This window comes from Pagrus major, chromosome 6, assembly GCF_040436345.1.
Source record: "Pagrus major chromosome 6, Pma_NU_1.0".
Lineage (NCBI taxonomy): Eukaryota > Metazoa > Chordata > Actinopteri > Spariformes > Sparidae > Pagrus > Pagrus major.
The window spans coordinates 17606878-17629690 of record NC_133220.1 but is presented as its reverse complement, the minus strand read 5'-3'; the positions used below and the strand labels follow the sequence as shown (position 1 = coordinate 17629690).

At 41.6% G+C, this 22813-nt stretch overlaps 1 protein-coding gene across 1 annotated transcript; it reads right to left on the bottom strand.

Annotated features, from left to right (window-relative positions):
* Positions 1-2188: 2188 nt before the first annotated feature.
* Positions 2189-18717, bottom strand: camk1a (calcium/calmodulin-dependent protein kinase Ia). The gene is made up of 11 exons (XM_073468698.1): positions 18632-18717; positions 9068-9199; positions 8011-8085; positions 7343-7481; positions 7120-7246; positions 6749-6824; positions 6556-6668; positions 6400-6478; positions 5236-5323; positions 4899-5073; positions 2189-2292 (listed from the first exon to the last, which is right to left on the bottom strand). Exons 1-11 carry the CDS (start codon positions 18715-18717, stop codon positions 2189-2191), a joined length of 1194 nt encoding a protein of 397 aa, XP_073324799.1.
* Between the last annotated feature and the right edge of the window lie 4096 nt (positions 18718-22813).

The window sequence follows — 22813 nt, the reverse complement described above, 5'->3', positions numbered from 1 at the left end:
ATCAAAGTCATCAACACTGGCTATCTTACAGTTAACATGAAGCCCTTCACACACAGTTTGCATATTTTCCACAATTACAGTCATGTAAATCCAGAGTGATTGCCTTATTTTACTGCACTATGAACCTGATAGTATCAATGACAGATTGAGGGAACTGGTTTTATGTGGGCAACACATTTTTTATGGGTTGGTAAATTATCTCTACAACTAACTAATAATAATAATAATAATACGGCATTATGTCAGGACATACCTTAAATTAATAATGGCATGGTATGATTGATATCAACATTAAAGTGTTTTTAGCCGGTTGTCGCAGGGAGAGTGTAATTTATCTTTTCTACATTAAATATCTTGTCAGACATCGCCATCCTTTATCTGAGCCGTAGATTCATAAGATGACAACATGTTTTAATCTGCAGTAAGACATCCCCACTTCACCTTATGGCTTTAGTGCTGTAGTTCATCTACTCAGGGGGACAGATGTAGAGCTTGTACACTGAAGGCTACTCCCATGGCAGACAGTAGATGTTTCAATCCCTGTGATATATATATGTTTTTTTAGGCTGGCACCTAGCTAAAATGAAGGTGTTTTTCAGCTTGTGCCCAGGTATCAGACATGGATAAACAGCTCAAGAGATTCAACAATAAGCAACGGCAAGAAAACAGACTGAAGAAAAATAATTATTTGAGTTGTGAATAAACATAGTACAGGAGAAATGTCACTCAGGTAGAGACTTGACCTTCATAGTCAATGCAAATGATAAGTCCACTGTGCTGTGTTGTACTTTTGTCAACAACATTACTTCTGGTGTTACTCACTTCACATTATATAGCTCAAAATTACAGTATTACATCATTTTTTTTTCAATACAACAGAGTAATAATAATCATGTGTGTTTATACTAATTGATCATCATTCATGTAAACATATTTAACCAGGTCATGCAAACAGTAGACCAAAACTTCTTCCACTAGAGGTGCACAGCACAGAGCAGGCCGAGCGCCCAGACTGAGATCCCTCCGACTCAGAGTAAGAGACTGACAGCAGGTGGATATTTAGACGTGCCAGCAACAGAACAAGGAGGATGAGCGTGATATGAATGTGATCATTTTCCTCCCCACACGTAGATGTGCACCTTCAAAATAACTCCTCCTAACACGATGGCAGAAGGTCAGATTCCTGTGATTTATGGGGATCTCAGTTTGAGCCTCTGATAACAGAACAGCCATAAAACAAAAAAAAAGAAAAGAAAAAAAGCTTCCTTTTGATTTTCATACATTTTTCGACATTTTCCCCAACAGAAGCATGCAGACCCTCCAGGTCAGAACCACTCTTCACAAACCCAGTCTGAGCCAGAATATAGAGTCCAAAACCCCCAGAATCACCCTCAACTTTCCAACAGAGGATTTAAACAAAAGTAGTAAATACTTAGAAAGACAGAAACACTTAATATGAGAAAGAAGTGATGGAACCGAACATAAGGGCAGGTGGCATTGGCAGTGAAGACATGCCTTGAGATTAAATCTACTCAACTAAACAGCTACTTGGTCAGTGACTGGACTGAGTCACGTGGATGGGTTAAGACATGCAGGAGTAGCTTTCAGTCCTGTTTCCCCCCCGAGAAAGCCTTTTCTTTGTGCCCTGTCTGGCCAGATTTTTTTGGAGGAAGCTGCCAGTAATGTAGAGTGTGTGAGCCAGATGGATGTAGACAGACAGTGAGTGCGGTTAGAGGTAGATGTGATAACGTGAGAACAAAAGTAATGGACAAGAAAGACTCCCTTTAGGCCACTGCCTCCTCTTTGATTTGTAATCCAGAGGCTAGGATCCTTTCTCAAGCTAACATCCAGAAACACTTCCTGTAATACACACACTGTGATATGACCACCGTCTGCTAGAGCTGCACGAAAGGACAACTACATGTTAGGTTGCTTGGGGGGTTTATTCAGGATTATCATGCAGACAGGCCCTTTTATTAAATGACTTGGAGCAGCCTTGTAAAAAGTGTGTATCTTAGGTCAGGATGTTTTTTTTGTTGACAAAGACTTACAGTATGTCTCTCCACGCTATCACCTGCTTGCTGTGGAGGTACTCTGGTGGACACTGCCTGATAACTACTCTGCATTCCTGGCCAGACTGGGCGGGCGGGGCGGGCTCTGGGCGCTCCATGATAACGGGAGGATGTGCTCAGACGCGACTGGCTGGCCTGCAGCAGTAGGTGCAGCTTCTCAGGCTGTCCCGATCCGCGCTGCCCTCGGTGCTTCCACGACGGCCGTCCTCATAGTGGGACACTGGAGATGAGAGCGAAACAGGGGATATACAGTCGGAAGTTAAAGGTGCACTATGTTGTTTTTGGGAAGACATTTAGCTCAGAAGAGAAAAATGGTTACTGATTCATTTTCATGCTTAAACAAGTTAAATAAACAAAGTGACTTCATTTTCATGACTGAATAAACTGAATACAAACTGACCTTAAAGGACATCACAATTTCATACTGTTAAACTTTGTTTATATGTGGCAGACCCTGCCATCTTTCTAGCTTCAACCAGTGTTCTGTTCCAGTGTTTTCCTCTGAGAACAGCTCGTTTATTCAGTTATGGAAAAGATAAATATTTCTGAATTTGTTTCTCAATACTACATGGTGCACCTTTAAAGGGAAATTCTGTTTATTGTCAACTAAGGTCTTATCTAACTTTGCACTCACCACCTCCTTTGTAGATATACAGGAAATCTGACTACATATCGGGCAAAGCAGCCCCGATAAGCTTTCCAAATAAACAACATGTTTGGGAAGTCATTGAAACTGCTTGTTTCAGAGCCTCCCCAAAAGTAAACAGCTCCCTGCCTGGATTAGATATTGTTTCTAACTGCACAGGGATCTACGTCATCCACTTCTGGAGCAACCAGCCGGCAAACCAAACAGCTGCCACATCATCTGCACACTCTGGTTTGTTTACATGTGCGAGGCTGTGGGTTGGTGTCAATTTAGCAAGTGTGCATGCTAGAGAGGTAGTAGCTTACGAGATAAGATTTGTTATCATCTTCTGAGGAAATGCAAGAAAATTAGGCGCAATTGCTGGTAATACAGTGGACTGCTGTGAGGACTGATGGAGTGGGGTTAGTGCCCTGATGAACACTGCAGTACTAGACTCTAGTTGGACCAAATGGACAGCTCCCTACGTGCTAAGACACATCAAGAAACTAGATAACATCTGGCTTCTTGTGCCAAAAAATACATTTGAGGATGCCATTAATGTTTACATCAAGGACGTTACATTAAAACCTGGACACAGTATTGGAGGGAGGTGGAGCCCCATTCATTCCTATGAAAGCTGCTCAGTAGCACATGAACTGAGCACTATGAAATTACCTGGATCTACCACGTTTTGGGGCCCATAGAGAGTGGCACTAGAGACTACCGCCGACCAAGCCGGCTAATGGTTTAATCTTGTGGCTCTTGTAGACTTTCCAAATTTTATTGGACCAAATGGTTCAAATTATGATAGTAAAATGAGTCATTTCACCGGGGTTGTGAAACTCAAAAGAAATTATCCATGGTTTTACAGCCGCTTCTTTCACAAAGTAAGCATATGGGGAAAAAACTGTGTCACGTGACATTGTAGTTACATGGTTTGGCCACTATGACAGTTTGCTTCAAAGCCTGGTGCTCATCCTGGGACTTGGACTACATCCTGCCCCTCATCCATGAGTCGATGCACGCTTCCTTCTGCACAATGGTACGGTTGGCGGGTGTAGTTCATTAGAAAGAAAAGGGTTCCTAAATTAAACTGCTCACAACCGGATCTTGATTTCTGGAAAAAGGTCTATGTTTAAAGCAATACATTATAAGTGTTGTTAATTCTACAGATGAAAAGATACTTTGCAATATTTCTACCCATACAGCTAGCATGGTTTGCCCCATAAATAGATCACTATGAAGTTAGCGAGTGCTAATTTGTGTGTTTACGTTCGGTTAGAAGAGCTTGAAATGATTTATGCTTTATGCCTTTGCACTGCTTTCTCTGATACACTTTGCTCGAGTTGTGTTTCCAGAATCTCTACGAAGATGGCAACCAAGGTGCCAAGTGCAAAATAAGCACGACCAAAAGTTAGACCTGTCACACTTATGTGAACAGAATACAGAATTCTCTTATTTCAGGAGCAACTCCACTTCTCAGCTGAGCCTCTAATCACCTGTCAGTCCTGCTTACAGTAAACCTGGTTGACCCATCCTCTTCGTTTTGTCTCAGTTTTCGCAACTCTCTTCACTTGCCGTCTCCCCGTTAACTCTTTAGCTTCATCCCTCCCTCTATCCCTCGTCACAATTATTCATCCTCTCCATCCCTCCTTTATCCCCTCCATCCTCCGTTTTTCACTCAATCCTGTGCACACCTCCCTCATTTTTCCCTTCTCTAGGTACTGTCTGAGGCTCAAAGTTGGATCACATGCCTGAGGCTGACACCCCTCACCGAGTCTCCTCTTTTTCCTCATTAAACCCTGCGTCTTCCTCTTACTAACGCTGCATTCACGTCAGATAGGACAGGTAGATGCTGGGTCACTGGAAAGATTAAAGTTGGCCACAAGAGGGTCAAAATGTGAGTTTACAACATTAAATTACTGTGATCTAAAGACTTTAGCTAACGAGAAGAGAGAGAGAACACTTCAGTACGACCCGTGTGGAATATATATCAGGACTTGTTAGTCGTATTTCACTTGGCTGCTGACATTGAAGCTAATTAATGCAACTGTAAGTAACTCGTAACATCATCTTCTTTCACACATCCAGCTCCTCTGAAAGTTTATTACGACTTTCCATCACTAACCCTTAACTACACCCTGTGGTATAATTACTGTATGTGAGAGTGTCTGCTCATTCACTATGAAGTGATAACTTACAGCTCTCCTCCTCTCCATTCCCCAAATCATCTTCCTCCTCCTCCTCCTCTTCCTCCTCTGGGAGCAGATGTCCATGGCAGGGACTGGTGGGAGTAATCTGACTGGGTCCCTCGAGACTAGTGCCCAGCTGCAACTTCCGCATGTGGCGCACCACCGCTGTGGCATTAAACGCTTGCTGCATGAACAGAGAGAAAGAGAGAGGGGAGGGATAAACCTTCGTGTCTGACAGCTAGTGAGGGAGAAAAACAGCAAGGGCGTACAAAATGTGCTCCGGCTCCTGCCAATCTTAATACTGCTCCTTCAGCAGGTTGCTCTGCGATTCAGCCAAGACACTGACCTTCCATTTACTTTTGGCAAAGTTCTTCTTGATTTGAGCGCTGACAGATTCGTGGATATTCTTGTCCAGAGCCGTGTCTCCACAGATCCTGCAAAGTCAGCAAGAATTAGAGAACATTTAAGGAACCTGACAGAGGCTAATTCACCTTAACATTTGGCAATTAATAGATCGACATATAATTAACCGATACAGATGTTGCTAATCGATTAATTCCAGTCGTTTTTGAGGCAACAATGCCAAACATTAGCTGATTATTTACCTTGCGAGGGTGGGTGTGGTTTAGGTGTGATGACCAATGAGAGGAGCGACTGTTTGTTTGAAAGCAACAATGGCGGCTGCTCAAGAGGTAAGTGTAGATGCTGCTCTAGCATCTGTTATATCAGAACTGGAGAGCTTATATCATTGATAGAGGAGCAAAGAACAACACTGAAGGCTTTCACTGAAGGAGAACATGTTTGTGCTATCCTCGCGACTGCGCTCCACTGGTTGATCTGTTAATCTGATTGGCTAAGGTTAGCCTGTGATAGACAATGATAGTCAAATGGTTTGTCCTGTCACCTGCCAAGTATTTTCTGACAGTGTCTAACAAGTGTCTAACACTTCCCAGGTGGTTCGGTGTGACAAACCATCTGGCACGTCAGGTCAGCTGATTCTAGCTTCTGTGAAGGTTTAATACTTTAATACTGTTTGTGATGGTAAACTGAACATCATGGAGCTTTTTCATGTTTGGTCTGGAAATTATAATGTGCATTTTTCACTACTTTCTGATATTTTATAGACAGATTTTTTTAAATATATATATGAATATTGATCGGATTCAAACCCTGGGCCACTGCAGTGAGGACACAGCCTCTATACATGGGGTGCATGCTCTACCAACTGAGCTACTGGGGCATCAGATTAGTTGTTGGATCAAGAAAATAACTGACTGATGAATCAATAATGAAGATAACTAGTTTTTTATTCCTGTGAAATATCAGAAAAATTGTTTAAAAAGAAAATGGCCGTTGTAATTTTCAAAATCCCAACATGATGTCTTTAAATTGCTTGTTTTGGTTGACCAACAGTCCAAATCCCAAAGATGACCAATTTACAAACATAAACCTCTGGGATGTTTGGTAGTTCTATACTATATTATTAAAATGTGTAAGTATTTTGACTCACCATGGATGCTGGAGCGCCTGCTCACATGTGTATCTCTTCAAAGGCTCTTTCTCCATCAGGTGGCAGATGAAGTCTTTGGCTGCAAACACAACCGGAGTTCATGTTGTAATAAACCACTCTGACTTGTGAGCAGATGTTTTTAGTAACCGGTGGTACCTGAATCTGAGATGTCATCCCAGTACGGAGAGTCAAACTCATACTCTGCTTTCAGAATCTGCTCAAATAGCTTGGCATCGTTTTCATCGTAAAACGGAGGATATCCGCATAACCTGAGGGATATTGGAACATCATCAATACAAGTAAATGATCACTGTACATACTTCTCAGTGATGAATGAGCTCAGACTTACAGAATATAAGAAATAACTCCTATGGACCAGCAGTCCACTGCTTTGCTGTATGGCTTCTGAGCGAGCACCTCAGGAGCTGTGAAACACACACACATCCAGGACAAGTGGAAAATATACAACACACAGCAGCAGTGAGGGGGAATTCAAGTAATCTTGACCTTTCAGTAATACCATGTGATCTGGCAGGTCACATTAAACAGGTAGAGAGCACTTCTGAAACACTTGCAATTGACTCAGTAGTGGATGAAAGAGCCTCTCACAATGCTCTGAATAAAGAGGGGATATCAGCTGAAATAGCAAGTGCTGAGCTCACATGAAAGAGAGGGGGGAGGTGAGGAGAGAGTGGCTGACCAGAGAAATAAATGCCTTACCCACATATCCAGGAGTGCCACAGGCCGTGGACATGACGCTGCCCGCTCCCTCGATCTTTGACAGTCCAAAGTCACTGATCATGATCTTGGAGTCTTCGTCCATACTGTAATACAGCAAGTTCTCTGGCTGCAAAGGCACGAAGGAGGGAGATCAAAGAAGACGGTTTGAAAATAGGAAAAATAGCCAGCTTGTTGTATTTTTGTCTTCCCTGAGCAACGATACCTTTAAGTCTCTGTGGACGATCCCCATATCGTGGAGATATTTGACCGCATCCAAGATCTGGTGGATGAGTTGGCTGGCATCTCTCTCTGTGTAGAAACCTTTCTCCACAATCCTGTCAAACAGCTCGCCTCCAGATACTCTGTCAGGTGAAAAATCATGAATAACAGCTAAAAGATCTTGCACCTTTACTGAAGATGTGAATATTAAAGGGTTTGAGTCTGAGAATTTCAAGTGATACGGACTATATCTGAATATATATGACACTAGAATGGGAAATAAGAGGATTTTACATCCCTTAAGCTACTTGAGGGTAAACAAAAGGGGCAAACTGCATGTAAACTGAATGTCAATGTAATGTAAGTTAATAAGTTAGTTGTAAGTAACGTAAAAGCTGAAAAACTAAATTTCTAAATATTTTGTTTTGTTTGACAAACAGTCCAAAAAACGAAGACATTCAATTTACTAAGATGTTAAACAGAGAAAAGCAGCAAAAAGTCTCATTCGAGGCACTTTGCTTGATAAATTCCTGATTTTTCTTTTTGTAAATCCAACAATCGATCAATCACATCATCGTTTTACTCTTGTTTAACAGTAAAAATGCCTGCTGAATGCATACCCTCTATCATATAATTGGCCCTTGTATAAGACAAAGAGGAGGAGGAACTCACAGCTGCATGACAAGATATAGATGGGATGTACTTTCAAAGATGTCCTCCAGCGAAACAATGTTGGGATGCTTGATTCTGAGGAAGATAAATGGAGAGAAATCATCGAATGGAACATTTTTAATTGAGCCAGATTTCTCTAATGCTTACTGTCAATTGGTCACCAGATGGCATTCTTGCTGCACAACCCAAATCGCTCTCATCTGTTTTCTCTGCTCCACGGAAAGCCCTACAGTAAATTGGGATCAAACCTGTGTGTTTGCCCCGTTCTCATGAAAGACAAACTGGGAAAGCCTCTCGGATGAAGCACAGAGAAGCTTTAGATGCACTAACTACCTCTTGCTGCGGATGACAATGACCAGCGTCTGCAGCTGGAACCACTAACAAAGACCGGCTTTGGAGATTATCGCAGAGTGACGGGATGTTTTTCTCTCGCACACAAATAAAATAGAATTGGATCGTTTATTGTTACGAAGCAGCCGACAGACAGTCGAGCATCTCTCTTGGCTTTGGAGTAGAGCTGAGAGCATGTGAACGCACCATCGCTGTAACACATCAGCAGCTGAGAGGAGCAAATGACTTCTTATAGAAACAGAGAATCCCTCTCTGTTCAGATTCTTCTTACTTTCTTTCTGCTCTCTCACGACTTTCTTTTTTATTGAACGCTGACTTTTAGACGAAACTCCACTCACCCATTCCCCCATATCTTCCTCCTTCCATCATGCCCTACCCCCCTCTCCACTTCTCCACCCTCTATGTCTCTTTCTCTTTCTTCAATACACTGCTGCGGGGAACTCCACACACCATCACCATCTCCGCCTCTGTGTGCTGTTGCCCTGGCAACAGGGACACTAAAAATAGGTCTATCTTCTTTACTCCTGACATTTCTGGTGCACAATCCTACTGTTTCTACTGACACCATGCATTTAGTAACCCGTTCAATTGACCCCTTGCATATGCTATTCTGCATCTGTGCACGGATTGTTGTCGGGGAGGCTGCACCGGCTGAATCCTCCCGCTGGACGCGGAGCAGGAGCGCGGCGACGGGTCTCGACCTCACCTGTGTAGTACGGCGATCTCATTTTCGATGTTGTTCTCTTTGCCTTCTAACGCTTTCTTGGGGATGCACTTGATGGCCACCAGCCTCTGGGTCCTCTTCTCCTCGGCTAGAACCACCTCTGAGAAAGCTCCCCTGAAACAAGAAGTGGAACAACACACACACATATTCAAACATTAGAGAAAGAAAGAAACGTGTGGGAGTGTGAGGTGAAACGGACACAATCGGGAAGCTAAACCAGGACTCTTCTTATGCTACAGGCCATGATGGATGTAAAAACAGAAAATTCAGAGCTTATTATGCAAATCTTTTTTTATTCCTCTTGAAAGTGTGTGTGTGTATTTGGTTGATTCCCACACTAAATAAAGTAATTAGATATTTCTGTGGCCTGCTAAAAACTGTCTCTCAGCTAACCACAACACCAGAGCTTTTAAATAAAGGTCTCAAAATAGCCTCCGTTCAGCCATCTGTGTGTTTATATGGCGTGTGTATGCATGTGTGTGTGTGTGTGTGTGTGTGTGCATGTGTGAGTGCTGCTTAGATGAATTATTCAAAATGGTGACATTACTGAGAGGTTTTTTGGGGGGGCTGAGAAAAGGCTCGGGAGGTGAGGCGAAGCAACAGTCACATCCGGACATTTATAGTCGTATCAATTGCTTTTAAAAAGAGCAAACTATTTTTATTCCATTCAATAATAGAAAGAGCAAATGTAGTGCGGCTGTTTCTGAGGGAGACTAGACTGCATTATGGATTACCGTGATGGCGAGAGGGAGAATGGTGTGTATTTACACAGTCTCCCCACAGGAGCGTGGGAGGGAGCTCAGGAGGAGGCCTGAGCGCACGAACATTGTTAGCAGCCACAGGGATCCTTTACATGTGTGTGAATCAGCGCTGTCATGCGACACACAGAGGAAGTTCAATGTCATGTTTGAGCAAATAGCCCTTCTCCCACCCCCATCTGTCGCACTGTGCAGCACGTCAGGAGTCTTAACTCCACTTGAGTCTGCAACCTTGGATAAAAAGATGCAGTGATAAGGAGGCAGGCATCTCTAACTTTCTGTTTATTCTGCTCTTAATGATTACAGTTAATAACTCTCCTCGCAACATGCATTTCTTTCCATCTTCATGCCATAATGAATGCTCATGTGGATCTGTGGTAATCCTTGAGATGGCTTTGTACTGTGGCCATCTTGTGCTCAACGAACCAGCGCGGCAGAAACGTTTGCATACTGAAACTGACGATGCACACGAGAAAGAGAGGCGATTCTCTCACACACACATCTCCGGTTTCATTTTTTTAGTCCCTTAAAATAATCTCAATGCAAAATCACATAAAGCTCCAATTCTCATCGACCCATAAAAGCATTTTAATGTGTTTAAGTCTGCAGCATTTGCAGCCAGGGTTTCCTCAAATGGTGGAGAGTGTTAAATTTCTATTACCAGCAAGTAATAATCTATTTAGTCTTATTGGCTTTTTAAAATAGAATTCTCAGTAAGCGAGACAGGGAGACAGATGGGTAGGTTACTAACATGTGAACACTACTGAAAACAATGTTTCTGATTCTTGCCATGCCTGAAGAAACATCTATAGGGCTGCAACCAATGATTATTTTAATTTCTGATTATTCTGCATTATTTTCTTGATTTAATGATTAGAAATATGGTCTACTGCAGGGTTTTTCCCAGGGGTCAGCACTGTTACCTCACAGCAAGAACGTCCTGGGTTTGAATCCTGCTGGGGCAGGACCTTTCTGTGCGGAGTTTGTACGTTCTCCCTGTGCTTGCCCGGGTTTCCTCCGGGTATCCACCATTGAAACATGCGCATTAGTATAATTCTCCAGTCAGTGCCCTTGACCAAAGGCGCTTGGTGAGATCTAGAGTTGGTCCCCGGGCGCATGCACACTGCTCACTGCTCCCTCGAGATGAGTTAAATGCAGAGTACCATTTTCACTATGTTGTACTTTGTATGATATGTGATCAAATAAAGATTCTTCCAAAATCCAAACTTGATGGTGGGCCACAGGCCAAAAGCAAACTCCTATTGTGTTATATTGTTAAGATGATCCAAAGTCCCCTTAACTCAATCTGCCTGCTGGGCTCACATTATGAAATAATGAATAATAATTGGGGATTCAAGCCTTGAGAGCAATTTTACGCACATAAAAACAAAACATCAGTGATTTATAGTCCTTTTTTTGTTGTTGTTACACAAAAAACATCTGGCGGGCCAAAACTAACCTTATGACCAACGTCAGAAAAACAACCATGAGCAGACAACTCAGCAAAACCAATAGTAAATGGTGAGATATTTTATCTTACTAATGCAGTGAAGTTACATAAGTAATGTAGTTATTTTAACCCGAACCACATTGTTTTCGTAAACCTATCAAAGTAGTTTTAGTGCCTAAACCTAACCAAACTGTGAGCATATGTTCTGAGAGCAGTAATATATAGTGTCTTGGGACTGACTGGCATTCAACCTATTTAGTCATTAAGGTACGAGGATGTGTTGCTTCTTAAATTCTTGCACTTGAGAAGTTTGAACCAAAACATGTTTTCTGCTTGAAATTGACTTACAAAATAATTACTAAGTTATCAAGATGTTGCCAATTAATTTTGTCGATCAAAATTTCGAACACTTGACACATTATTTTAGCTTTAGCTGGTTAGCTTCAACATGGAAACACGATCCTGTGAGCTGGCCTCAGCCATGGCTGTTCATAAACAGAGGTAAGCAGATCAATGTTGTTTTTTTAAAATAAAACACGCCCCTACCCAAACAGCTAAATAATATCAGTAGCAGCAGTATCTGCTATTTTCACCACTGCTATTGTCAAATTTGTCAGTAGGCGAGATGAGCTTGATATGCTTCCCACAATTTCTCCCTGCACTATAAACAGACTATTAGACTGGAAGATGTCATCATTGACTGCTTTTGCTACAGAAAGTATCTGATTACACATTTATACTCTATGTAACCTGATCCATGCTTTATCTATACTACTCATAATAAGAAGAAAATCCTTGCACACACACTTCCATAATGCTGCTGTGAGACACACTGTAATTAACCATCCAGTCGCTAATTTCTACATGGAGATGTAGTAGAGCTGGCCTCTCAGGGGGGTAGGAAAAGGCACAGCAGACGAAAGAAGAGAGGAGGCAACTGTAGCGGTTATTCTGAGCTGATGAGATGAACTCATGTGTAAGTTTGAACATTAGACAGGAGTGAAATGAGAAAGTGGACGCTGCATTTCTTCAGTCTCAGATTAAAGCACATAGTTTCTTTTTTCCACCAGCAACACACCACTCAAATCTTGCTGCATCATTTTTATGTATTTAATGCCAATACATAATCCTGGCACGCACACTTACTTGCTGTAGCACATTAACTTGCTGTTACAAATTGAAATAAATAAGATTCAAATGAGTCATTGGTCTCAAGACTCATAGCTGACGCACTGCTGTTTTTGTGTACATGAACAAGACTGTGACTGCATATTTTTAGATGGATGGATGGATGGATGGATGGATGGATGGATGGATGGATAGATGGATGGATGAAGCACGACATAAAAGCCTGTGTCTGGTTATCATCTGCATCTGTAGCAGAGTGATGGTGTCTGCCCCAAAGCCATCAGCACAACATGAACACCAACACAGCATGGGTCTCTCTCTCTCTCTCTCTCACACACACACACACACACACACACACACACACACACACACACACACACACACACACACACACAGAAGTTGTTGAAGACACTGTAATCCCAGCTGTCCATACGGGAAATATTGATTCACACATTCTCATATCATCGCTGTCAGTGTCTCGAAGTGCTTTTCACCCCAATTGCAATCTTCCATGTATCTGAGTTGTTTAATATGATGGGCTGTTAATAAACTACATGACAATACATTTGCGCTGTAAGTTGTAGACACATCTCTCTTAAGGTCTTTTAAAGTTAGCTGCTGGCTAGCTTCAGACCAGTCAAACACAGGATACATCCAAACTAGTCGAAATTTCAGCATGTGTAAATCAGTTGCTCGCGCCGTATAGCAAACTAATCAACATTAACTTTTTAAACAGGAAGTCATCGGAGCATCACAAGCTGTGTCATGAATTCAAAACATTTGTGTTTTGAATTTTGCATGTTGCACATCAAGCCTTAAAGGTCCAGGTCCCCTATTGTGGCACAACCAGTGTCTGGTTTGTCCGTTCTGGGCTACTGTAGAAACATGGTGGTGCGACATGGTTCAAATCAGACTTGTAGTTCTGGCGGACGTGCAGCGTTTTAATCCATTTGGTGTTGACGTTTCCTTGCTCCTTGCAGGTAATACATGGCATTGTTATGGTTGTAACAAACAAATCGTTGGATTGGTTGTAGTAGTAGTTATGGGGTTTCCAGGTGTAAATATTCAGCAAAAAACAGTCTCTTTGAAAGAACTAGTTTGTCTGGTCTAACTGGCTTTAATTTAGCTATGCATACATTTACACTTAGTAAACACTTAAAACTGCCAAGTCTTAACGAAGTTTATGCTAAGAAACAGCTGGCGCAACTGGCTCCTGAACTGGCTGCGCAGTAACTACCTATATGATCAGTGGTTGATATAATTGAAGCCCATTGCACTCAAAAAGATGGATGTTTGCTGACAAACATTATTCATAATGTTTCTTTGTTGTTGTTGTTTTAAAGATACACCATAAATCAGGCAGAGTCAGGCCCCTTGGACCTGTTGCAGAAGGCTGCTAGCATCCATCAGTCTATTGATCTCACCTGATGCAAGTGCTCCTTCAAGCCCAACGTGCCTCAGAGTCCTAAAAAAGCTTTCTCTTTTTAGCCTAATCCATTTTGTGTGTGTGCTCGTTGGGTGTGTGTGTTTGAGAGAGGAGTGTGAGGACATACAGTACAATGCCAAATCCCAAACAATCTCCAGATTCATTCTTCCATCTGCATCATTATGAAAAATAACTTTATTCATATCAACAGATCTCGGGACTGAGCCATTCACTAACAATTGTACAACTGTATATTTTCCATGTACTCCACTAAAGTCATGTGTAGGTCAAACCTCTTAACTCCTCTGCTCTTCTCTATGAACAAAACAGCCAGTGAGAGTGCTTTCCAACAGTGTTTAGTACTGAATAGTCACAGTGTTTATACGCCTACACTTTATTCACCTGGACCGCACAAAGAATTCTTACAACTGGCCTGCCTCATGTATTACTTCTCGTATCATTGATTCCTTTTAAGGCACCATGAAATTAAAGCCCATCTTATAGTTAGCCTTTAACCTCTTGTTCCCTCTTGAAAAGCTTCAATGTGGAATCAAATTGTGTACTGTTAAAGTTGTGTACGTACTGCTGCTCCAACTGTGAATCAACACCAAATTCTGCACCTCTTCGCAGGACTGTGCCATCTATGTATCGTGGAACTATTTTGTTTGGAGAACAGATCAGATGGTAAGATCTGAAAAGAGCAATGCATTTAAGAAGTGCTCTGCTGTGGACGTTTACAACTGTTTTCTTTACTGCTGCGCTGTGGTCTGAAATTGTTTTGTTAACTGGCCCCATGCTCTTCATTTCTGTCAGATAAGCTGCCAGCTTGCAGGGATATTTCTGTCCACAGGGCTCGTAAACTGAAATGATGTTTATGCATCTACATCATCGCTATTCCTAAGCCTTTAAGTCTCGGTCCAAGATCATATTTAATACATACACATCAAGCTCAATCAACGACTATACGTGTCCAAGTAAATCATGGGACAGTTAATCAAACTGTTGGGGGAAAATAAGTCCCTGGTGTCGACATCCATGATAGACACAGTTGTTAAAAGTGCAATATGTAAGAATTTTAGTTGAAAACATTTAAAAACGTTTTGAGAATGAATTCAACAAGACGCCAAGTCTTACATTTGGCACCTTTAAATGGACGGTTCACCCAAAAAATCAAATACACATATTTTTCCTCTTATCTGTAGCGCTATTTATCCATCTAGATTCTTTAGGTGTGAGATGTCGAGTTTTGGAGATATCAGCTGTAGAGACATTTGCCTTCTTTCCAATATAATTCAACTGAAACACACTCGGCTTGTGTTGTGTGTCAAAACACCAAAAACTACATTTGAAAAACTCAAAAGAAATGTCTCTTTCCAGAAATCATGACCCAGTTACTCAATATAATCCGCAGACCTTGTTGTGAGAAGTTTCACGAAGGAACTATTTTCTGTCTGCCGAACTATGCCGTATCACCACGCAGAAGGAAGTGTGTATCTGATTACGGACGGGAGGCTCATACTCGAGACAGTGATGTAAACATTGACTGTTACTTTAGTTTAGTTAGCTTAGTAAGCTTGCTGTATTTTTTGGCTCTTTGAGCACCACAACCCGAATGCCATCTAATTCCTACATCTCCAAAACATCACATCAAAACAATCTAAATCAATAAATAGCGCTACGGTTAAGAGGAAAAATATGTATTTTTTTTTTATTTTTGGCCAAACGTCCCTTGAAGGAAGTTACAGAAATGGGGGAGCTGCTCTACTCTCTCCGCCTTCATCTACAGCCTTTCTGGGTAAAGAGCGCCTCTGGGTCACAGTTAAGAAAACCGTAAGCTACGACAGAGTTTTTGGCTCCATATTTACAGAAGCACGACTCTAAAAAGGCCAAGAGGCAAGACAAATATATTTATATAGACTTTCACTCCATCCTGTTTACATGACATTGTTAAAGGAGAGAAGTGTTAATGAGAATTACAACAGAAAAGTCAAAGTTTGTTGACTGGGGGATTTTTTTTCCTCCGGGGACAGCTTGTCCCTGAAGTGGACTCCAAACAGAGGTAGAACTGCGAAGGATTAGCTGAATCTGAATATAATATTTCAACATAAATCAATTAACTTCATACTCTGAATTCCTGGATAAAGCTCCTCTGTAATCTTCTCTCCGAGCATAAGGAGCTTTCCGTCAACACATTAATTCTGCCCTCTGCCAGGTCCAGCTATAGTGACGGGAGGGAAAGAATATTACTACAGCTTCTATCCCTGTTTTTTTTTTTTTTTTCCTGAAATATGGGTACATGCTATTCCGGCAATTCACTCTTTCAATCCTCGTTACGTAACCCTTAATATCATACTTCAAATTACAATCAATGTTTTAAGTTCCTGCGAGTCTCGGTGGAATCAGAACAGAACTTATCAGCGTTTAGCAGCAGCCGTGATTTCTCAAATATACAATCTGCTAGTCAAAGTGCATTTCATACAGCAGGCGCAGCTCTGAGACACACACCAGTGGAGTCTTCTGATGTCCTCCTACAGCACTCGACATAAGCAGACAGCCTCATCATCTTCCCACTGCTATTTCACTTTTTTGGATGCGAACCAGAGTTGCACAGTCATTAAAATCTGATTCTGTGCTGCCTCTCTGGGGAAGCAGGTGTGATTCCAAGAAGAAAGAAAACAACCACACTCCATATGGCACACTCGTGTCCTCACAGGTGGACGTGTGCTGGGTCACTTGTACTTAGTTTGGGGGGGGGGGGGGTGGAGAGGTGCCGCCCGACCATCTGGGCTCGATCCTGTCCCCCTGGAGAGGAGTGCATTCACAGGTCTGTGTGAGTCCAGCCCTCACCATTACTAACTGCAAGGAAGCCTTTACCCTGCTGGATGAACATTCATTTTGCAGTTTATTGCAGAATGAAGGCGTATTCAATAAAAATGTAAGATAACCTATTTTGGATTCGAGACCACATCGCATCAGATAAATCATAGGCAGCAACTGCAGGCATGGGGTTATGTGATCTCTCTATACGTGAGCCCTTGATGGAAATACATAACCTGTTCAGCTGTCTCTCACATCCCTGCGGTCTATCATCATATCAGCAGAGGAAGGTGCAGCTGATTATGACACATTCAGAGATAGATGGGTGTTATTAAAAGATTACAGGTTTCATTGGGTTTTGTATTGTAATTTGGATAAGTTGTGGGCAATGAGAAAGAGCCACTGAATTAGAATTTTGTTTCTTTCACTGCTTTCATTCATGAACAAAAATATGTGTGTACTGACAACAGCCTTGCATCCATTCAGGACTCACTCTCCTAACAACAAAACAAGCGAGTCCGAGCTAAGATGAGGCCAAACTGCCTGATATCACCTGATCTCAGCCACATCTACTGGATCTACAGTGGCCTGGCAGGACTGGCTTGGATGGGTGCCATAACAATACAGATCACTTGTGTGGAACGGCTAAAATAAAGTCCTCAGTGTGAATAGCTGACCAAGTCATCTTGTTTTGAATACATAAATCAGTGTTCAATTTGAATACAGTCATTCACTTTCACAAATTCTGCCGTAATGTCCGAAGCAGGGAGAATAATAATGATGTTTAGAAACAAACACACTCGTATGCAACCATGCATGCATAACTGCACACGCGTACACACAAATACATGCAAATAAAACACATGCATGTTAAGCACATACGATTGCAGCCCTAGCTCGACCACTGTTATGACTGTAAAGACCAACGTGTCCAAATGCAAACTGTTTCCAAAACTAGATTCAGTTCATTTTAAAAGGCTTTTTTATTTTTATATATGCATAAAAATTAACTGTAATACATTCAAAATGTCTTTGTGCTGCTCAATAGAGTGCCAAATTGGCCGGGGAAATGGTGCATTCTTGAATACTTTAGGCGAGTGGGAAACAGTTGAGTCAGCATCCAACAGTGGCCAAGAACAAGACAAGTCTGAGTCAAAATAGGCAGAAGTGACAGGCCATCCAAAATGTCAGTCATGTTTTTCTTGTTCTCTTTTTTTTTTTGGGACTCATGCTTTATTTAGATGGTCACAGGGAGATGGAGACAGGAAACGCAGCGGACAGAGATACGGGATGATATGCAGCAAAGAGCTGGAATCAAACCCAGGCTGTCACAGTAAAGACTTCATACACCGTACAGTGAGGTCTGTTATTCAAGTTTCTTAAGAGACTCTACCATTAAGACTCAAACAAGACTCCTGGCACCATGTTTATTGTATGACAGCTGTTTTTTGTTAACCTACCAAGGAGGTTATGTTTTCACCCAGGTCCGCGTGTTGGTTTGTCAGCAGGATTACACAAAAACTATTGAACAGATTCCCATGAAACTTGAATGGAGAATGATTCTCAGCCCAGAATAGACCCCATTAACTGTTGGTGTGGTTCCCGATAAAGGGACGGATCCAGGATTTTGTTTCTTACTTACTTTAACATTGAGAGATTTCTATATTTTTGTTAATTTCTCAGGGAATAACGCATGGATCTTGATGACAAAAAATCATATTTAGGTGGATGGTATCTATAAGTGAGTACAATTTGATGCAGATCATAGATCTGGTGAGCTTAAATTATGACTAAGCAGTTACGGGTGGTTTGAAATTTAGAGTACAGGGCTATCGAGCTTGACATTGGATTAGGCTTGATGGAACACAAGCTGAGGTGATCGAGGCCATCGGTGCAGTCGCCCACTTCGCCCCTTTGGTAACCCGGCCTCACTCGGACAACAGCACCGAACTACCCGTGTAACTTACGTTCCCAGCACTTCTTTGAAGTCATAATGTTCTTTGATGTCTGATGTCTTCTTTTTCCATCCATTTCCATCCTCTCCAAGAGGCATCCTACAACGCTGATCTGATTCGCCACACTACAGCTGCGGGGCAGAAAGAAGGGAATTTAAAAAAGAAAAAACAGTGAATAGTCAAGCACAATTACATTTCATTCCACCACATGTCGAAATACACTTTTGATTTATCTAGATTTGATTATGATCAAGAGCATTGTGCTAAAGTGGAGCGATGATGGACATGCTGATTGGACCAGTGACTTTTAATGAAAATGACAAAAATCCCCTAGAAGGCAACATGATTTTTGTCTCTATTACAAACATCATTCCAGCACATAGTTGGGACATAACAGATAAGACTTAAAATATTACACAACAATCTACGGGCACTCTTGACTGTGAGAGATATATTCTGCCTCTGCGCCAGTTTAATATGCCCATTACAGTTTGGCAGACTGATGTGACTGTTGCATAAAGCCATTAAATACACTATTGATTTTCCTGATTAAGTGTTCAGGTTATCACAGCCTCTTGTTTGCATTTTTAATAGCACTTAAGTTTGATTGGACTGGATGACAATAAGACAAGTTCTTCTTGTGTGCATGATGAAGACTGATCAATAAGTTAAAAAAAAGTCCAATCCAAGTCAAACACTGAGACTGCAGGCCTGGCCTGTGCTGCTCTCTCTTGCGTTTTTAAACTCTTTATTCCAACAGAGAAAATAAATGAGAGAGAGAGAGAGAGAACTTGTTAATGAATGAGAAAGAAAAACATGAATAAGAAATAGATTTTCTCAACACTGATGAGATGTGACTACACTGCCCGGAAAAAAACACAACAGCTACAGACTTTCTTTGCTGACAAGCGGCCAGGAGACAATAAATAGCAACAAATAACAGCTTGAAAGTAGGGCAAACAGTGCAGCAGAGACAGGCGCAAGAAAGGGGGACCGTCACCACAAAACAAACGCATGGTCAGTAGAGGCAGATATACCAGCTGGGGGACCTGTGCTATATTTAAACATCTGAAGCTTTAAACACTCAAGTTGATCTGAAGCACACGAAAATCCACAAATGCAAGACTGAGAACTGTACTCCACTGAGAAAAACGATGTGATAACCTGCTCTGCGTTGAGGCTGCAGGGCGTGAATGGCAAGCATGAGGCTGAATGGGAATCATAAAGCATTTGGTCGGTGTGCAATGTGTATTTTACATTAAAATGAGTGTGAGTGTCGTGCAGGTGCTCATGCATGTAGGCTACAGAGAAAGAAATTTTAAAAAAGGCGATGTGGGTGTGCGAACATGTAGCCTGCTGCAGCGCTCAAGGGTACGGCAGTCAAAGGAATCTGTTAAACCGGGGAGGCTGCAGACATGCGACACACTGACAGCTTCACAACTTCTGCACAGAAACTACACGATTGATGATGCACTCGAGGTGGATGTAAGAGTAGGAAGACAACAAAAAGAAATAAATAAAGCACGTACCTAAATGGCGATCTGTGGCTGTGGTGTGTTCTCTCCTTCCCTCTGGGAGCGATGTGGTTGCTGTGCTTGTGCGCAGCGCTCGGGTCCGCTCAGACTTCTCCTGACGTCAAGAAAACCAGACGTCTGTGGACGTAGTGCAGCACAAAAATCACTCACTGTTCTCTTAACAACGCGATGTGCGATTCGCCTCCTGATAGTCGAGCCACCGTCTGCTGTGTGCGAGCAGCTTCTCTGTTCATCTGCTGGTTGTTTATCTGCGGGCTTCCCTCCCGCAGCGCGCCTGGTAACGCTCGTGCGGTTGCAGAGCATGCAGACAATTTTAGATTTTTTTTTTTTTTTTTTTTTTGTACCCCAAACAGGCACAACGTGTCACTGTGAATAATTCATCACACGGGCACTGACAAGGCACACACAGGCGACCTGTGTGAAAATGAAAGTCTTTAATGGGTTTGGGCTGAAGACATGCTCTAGAATGATGGAGGACAAGTGCGTGTCAGAGGCCCCGTGCACACTTGCAGGGAATTAAAGCTCTGATATCCAACTAATGTTGAGGCAACGCCCTGCTGCCTCCTCTCTCACAACATCAACACTCACGGGACCCTGCCCAGTGTCCACCTGGACACACTGGCTGCCAAGGGTCCAGTGGCCATCAGAGGTGTGATTGTATGGGCAAGCAACAACAACTCAACAACAACACAACAGGACCCAAGAAGTGTTTTCACCATCTCTCTAACAATCAAAGGCAACATATTATAAGGTGTTCCTGTTGTTTTGAGGAGTTATTTTTATCATCCACATAGTGTGCATAACAATGATGGAGAACCTTAAAGGAAAAAGCCACCAATTTTACACATTAAAGTGTGCTCACAGGTCTTGGGGAGTACTACTGCACGTGTGGAAAACAACATAAAGTCTTTTGTGGCACCTGCTGCAAGTAATCTGATAAATTCCCTCTGTGGCTAAGATGCATTGTGGGTGATGTAGGCACCAGGTTTTGAAAAGGAAGAAGAATGCGTGGAATAAAAAAGGCGATATCTCTGGTCCTGCTGTGTCAGTTTAGATCACTTGTTTTTAAACTGTCCATAATGAGTCCGACACTGTTATAGACATGCAAGGCTACACCAGTTGACTGCTTTTCAAAACCTGCCGCTGACATTACCCACAATGCAACTTAACTACTGATCGCTGGAGGCATTGATCAGATTATATGCAGCTTCCCCCGGATGCCACAAAAGGTTTTATACTGTTTTCACGTATGCAGTAGTACTGCCTAAGACCTGTAAACACTCTTTCTTTCTTTCTTTCTTTCTTTCTTTCTTTCTTTCTTTCTTTCTTTCTTTCTCAGAAAGTATTCTCAGGTAGATGCATAACGGTTCATCACAACTCACCACACTAGGACCGTACCACATTATGTTGTTATAAACACAGGTCAAACCATCAAACCACCATCCTACTCTGCAGTACTGATTCCAGTTTAGGTCACTTGAATTTGAATTTATGGTTCTTTGATCTGAAGAACTTTGGACTTCTCTGTTCAGGTGTAGACCCACTGTTAAAGATTAGTTTACCTGATTTAAGCAGATAACCAAAGGCAGTGAATACCAGTGGTAAATACAACATATTACTTTCATGCATTTGACTATTACTGATGTTTTTGAGGCAGATGTGTCCAATCTTAGGTCACTGATCTTCTCTCTCCTTACACTTGTGCAATGGTGTGAGGTCTTCTGATCACTTATTAATAATAAGGCCACAGACAGACTGTGGATCATTTTCTGTAAAGCTCTGAAAATCTCTCCATTTCAAATCAGGAAATCAATCAACATTTTTTTTTTAAAATATATTTTTACAAATGTACCTAATTTTAAGTTAAGTTCTTCTCGTTCTTCTCATTTTCTTTTACATCTCTGCTCTTGTGAACTACAGGCCTACATTTATCATGTCAGTATACAACTAAATAGTTCTCACTGTAAACTTGTTGTCAGAAAAGAGTAAACCAGAAATGCTTTAATGTAGTGACTCTTTTTTAAAAATATGTTATTTCGTAAGGATGCATTTACTTTATATTACATCTGATTTTGTTCATATATATAACATTCTTACATTTTATCAGCTTTATAGTGAAGACAAAAGAAAAAAGGGAAAAAACAACAAAACAAAATAAACACAAATAGTACTTCTATTACTACTAGCCTACTAATCATAAAGATGATAGTAAAATACATTAGAAAAAATAATGATGAAAATGAAAATAAAATAAGTTAGTTTGATGATGTACATACAGGCTCATCATGAACCACAATTTTGTTTTGTTTTTTACTACATGTTCATGTCACAGTTGCAGCACATATAGCTTCACTATACTAGTTTGTAAACCTGGTTTTGAAAGTGCTAAATAAAGGTTACTTTTACTGTTGTTATTGTGTTATAGGATTAAATAAGCCACTTCCCCCGCAGACTTACACTGCTGTCGAAAAACTAGGAGGTCTTGCAGTAAAAACTCGAAAAGAAAATAAATAATGTGTTTATATTGTTTGTTGTGTGGGCTATTTTGTGTGGCTAGTGGGTGCATTACTATTCCTAGCCTGAAGGGGGCAGCACTGCCTCAGATGGCGCTCTCCTCATCTGCACACAAACACAATACAACCTCAACTTCCGGGCAGGA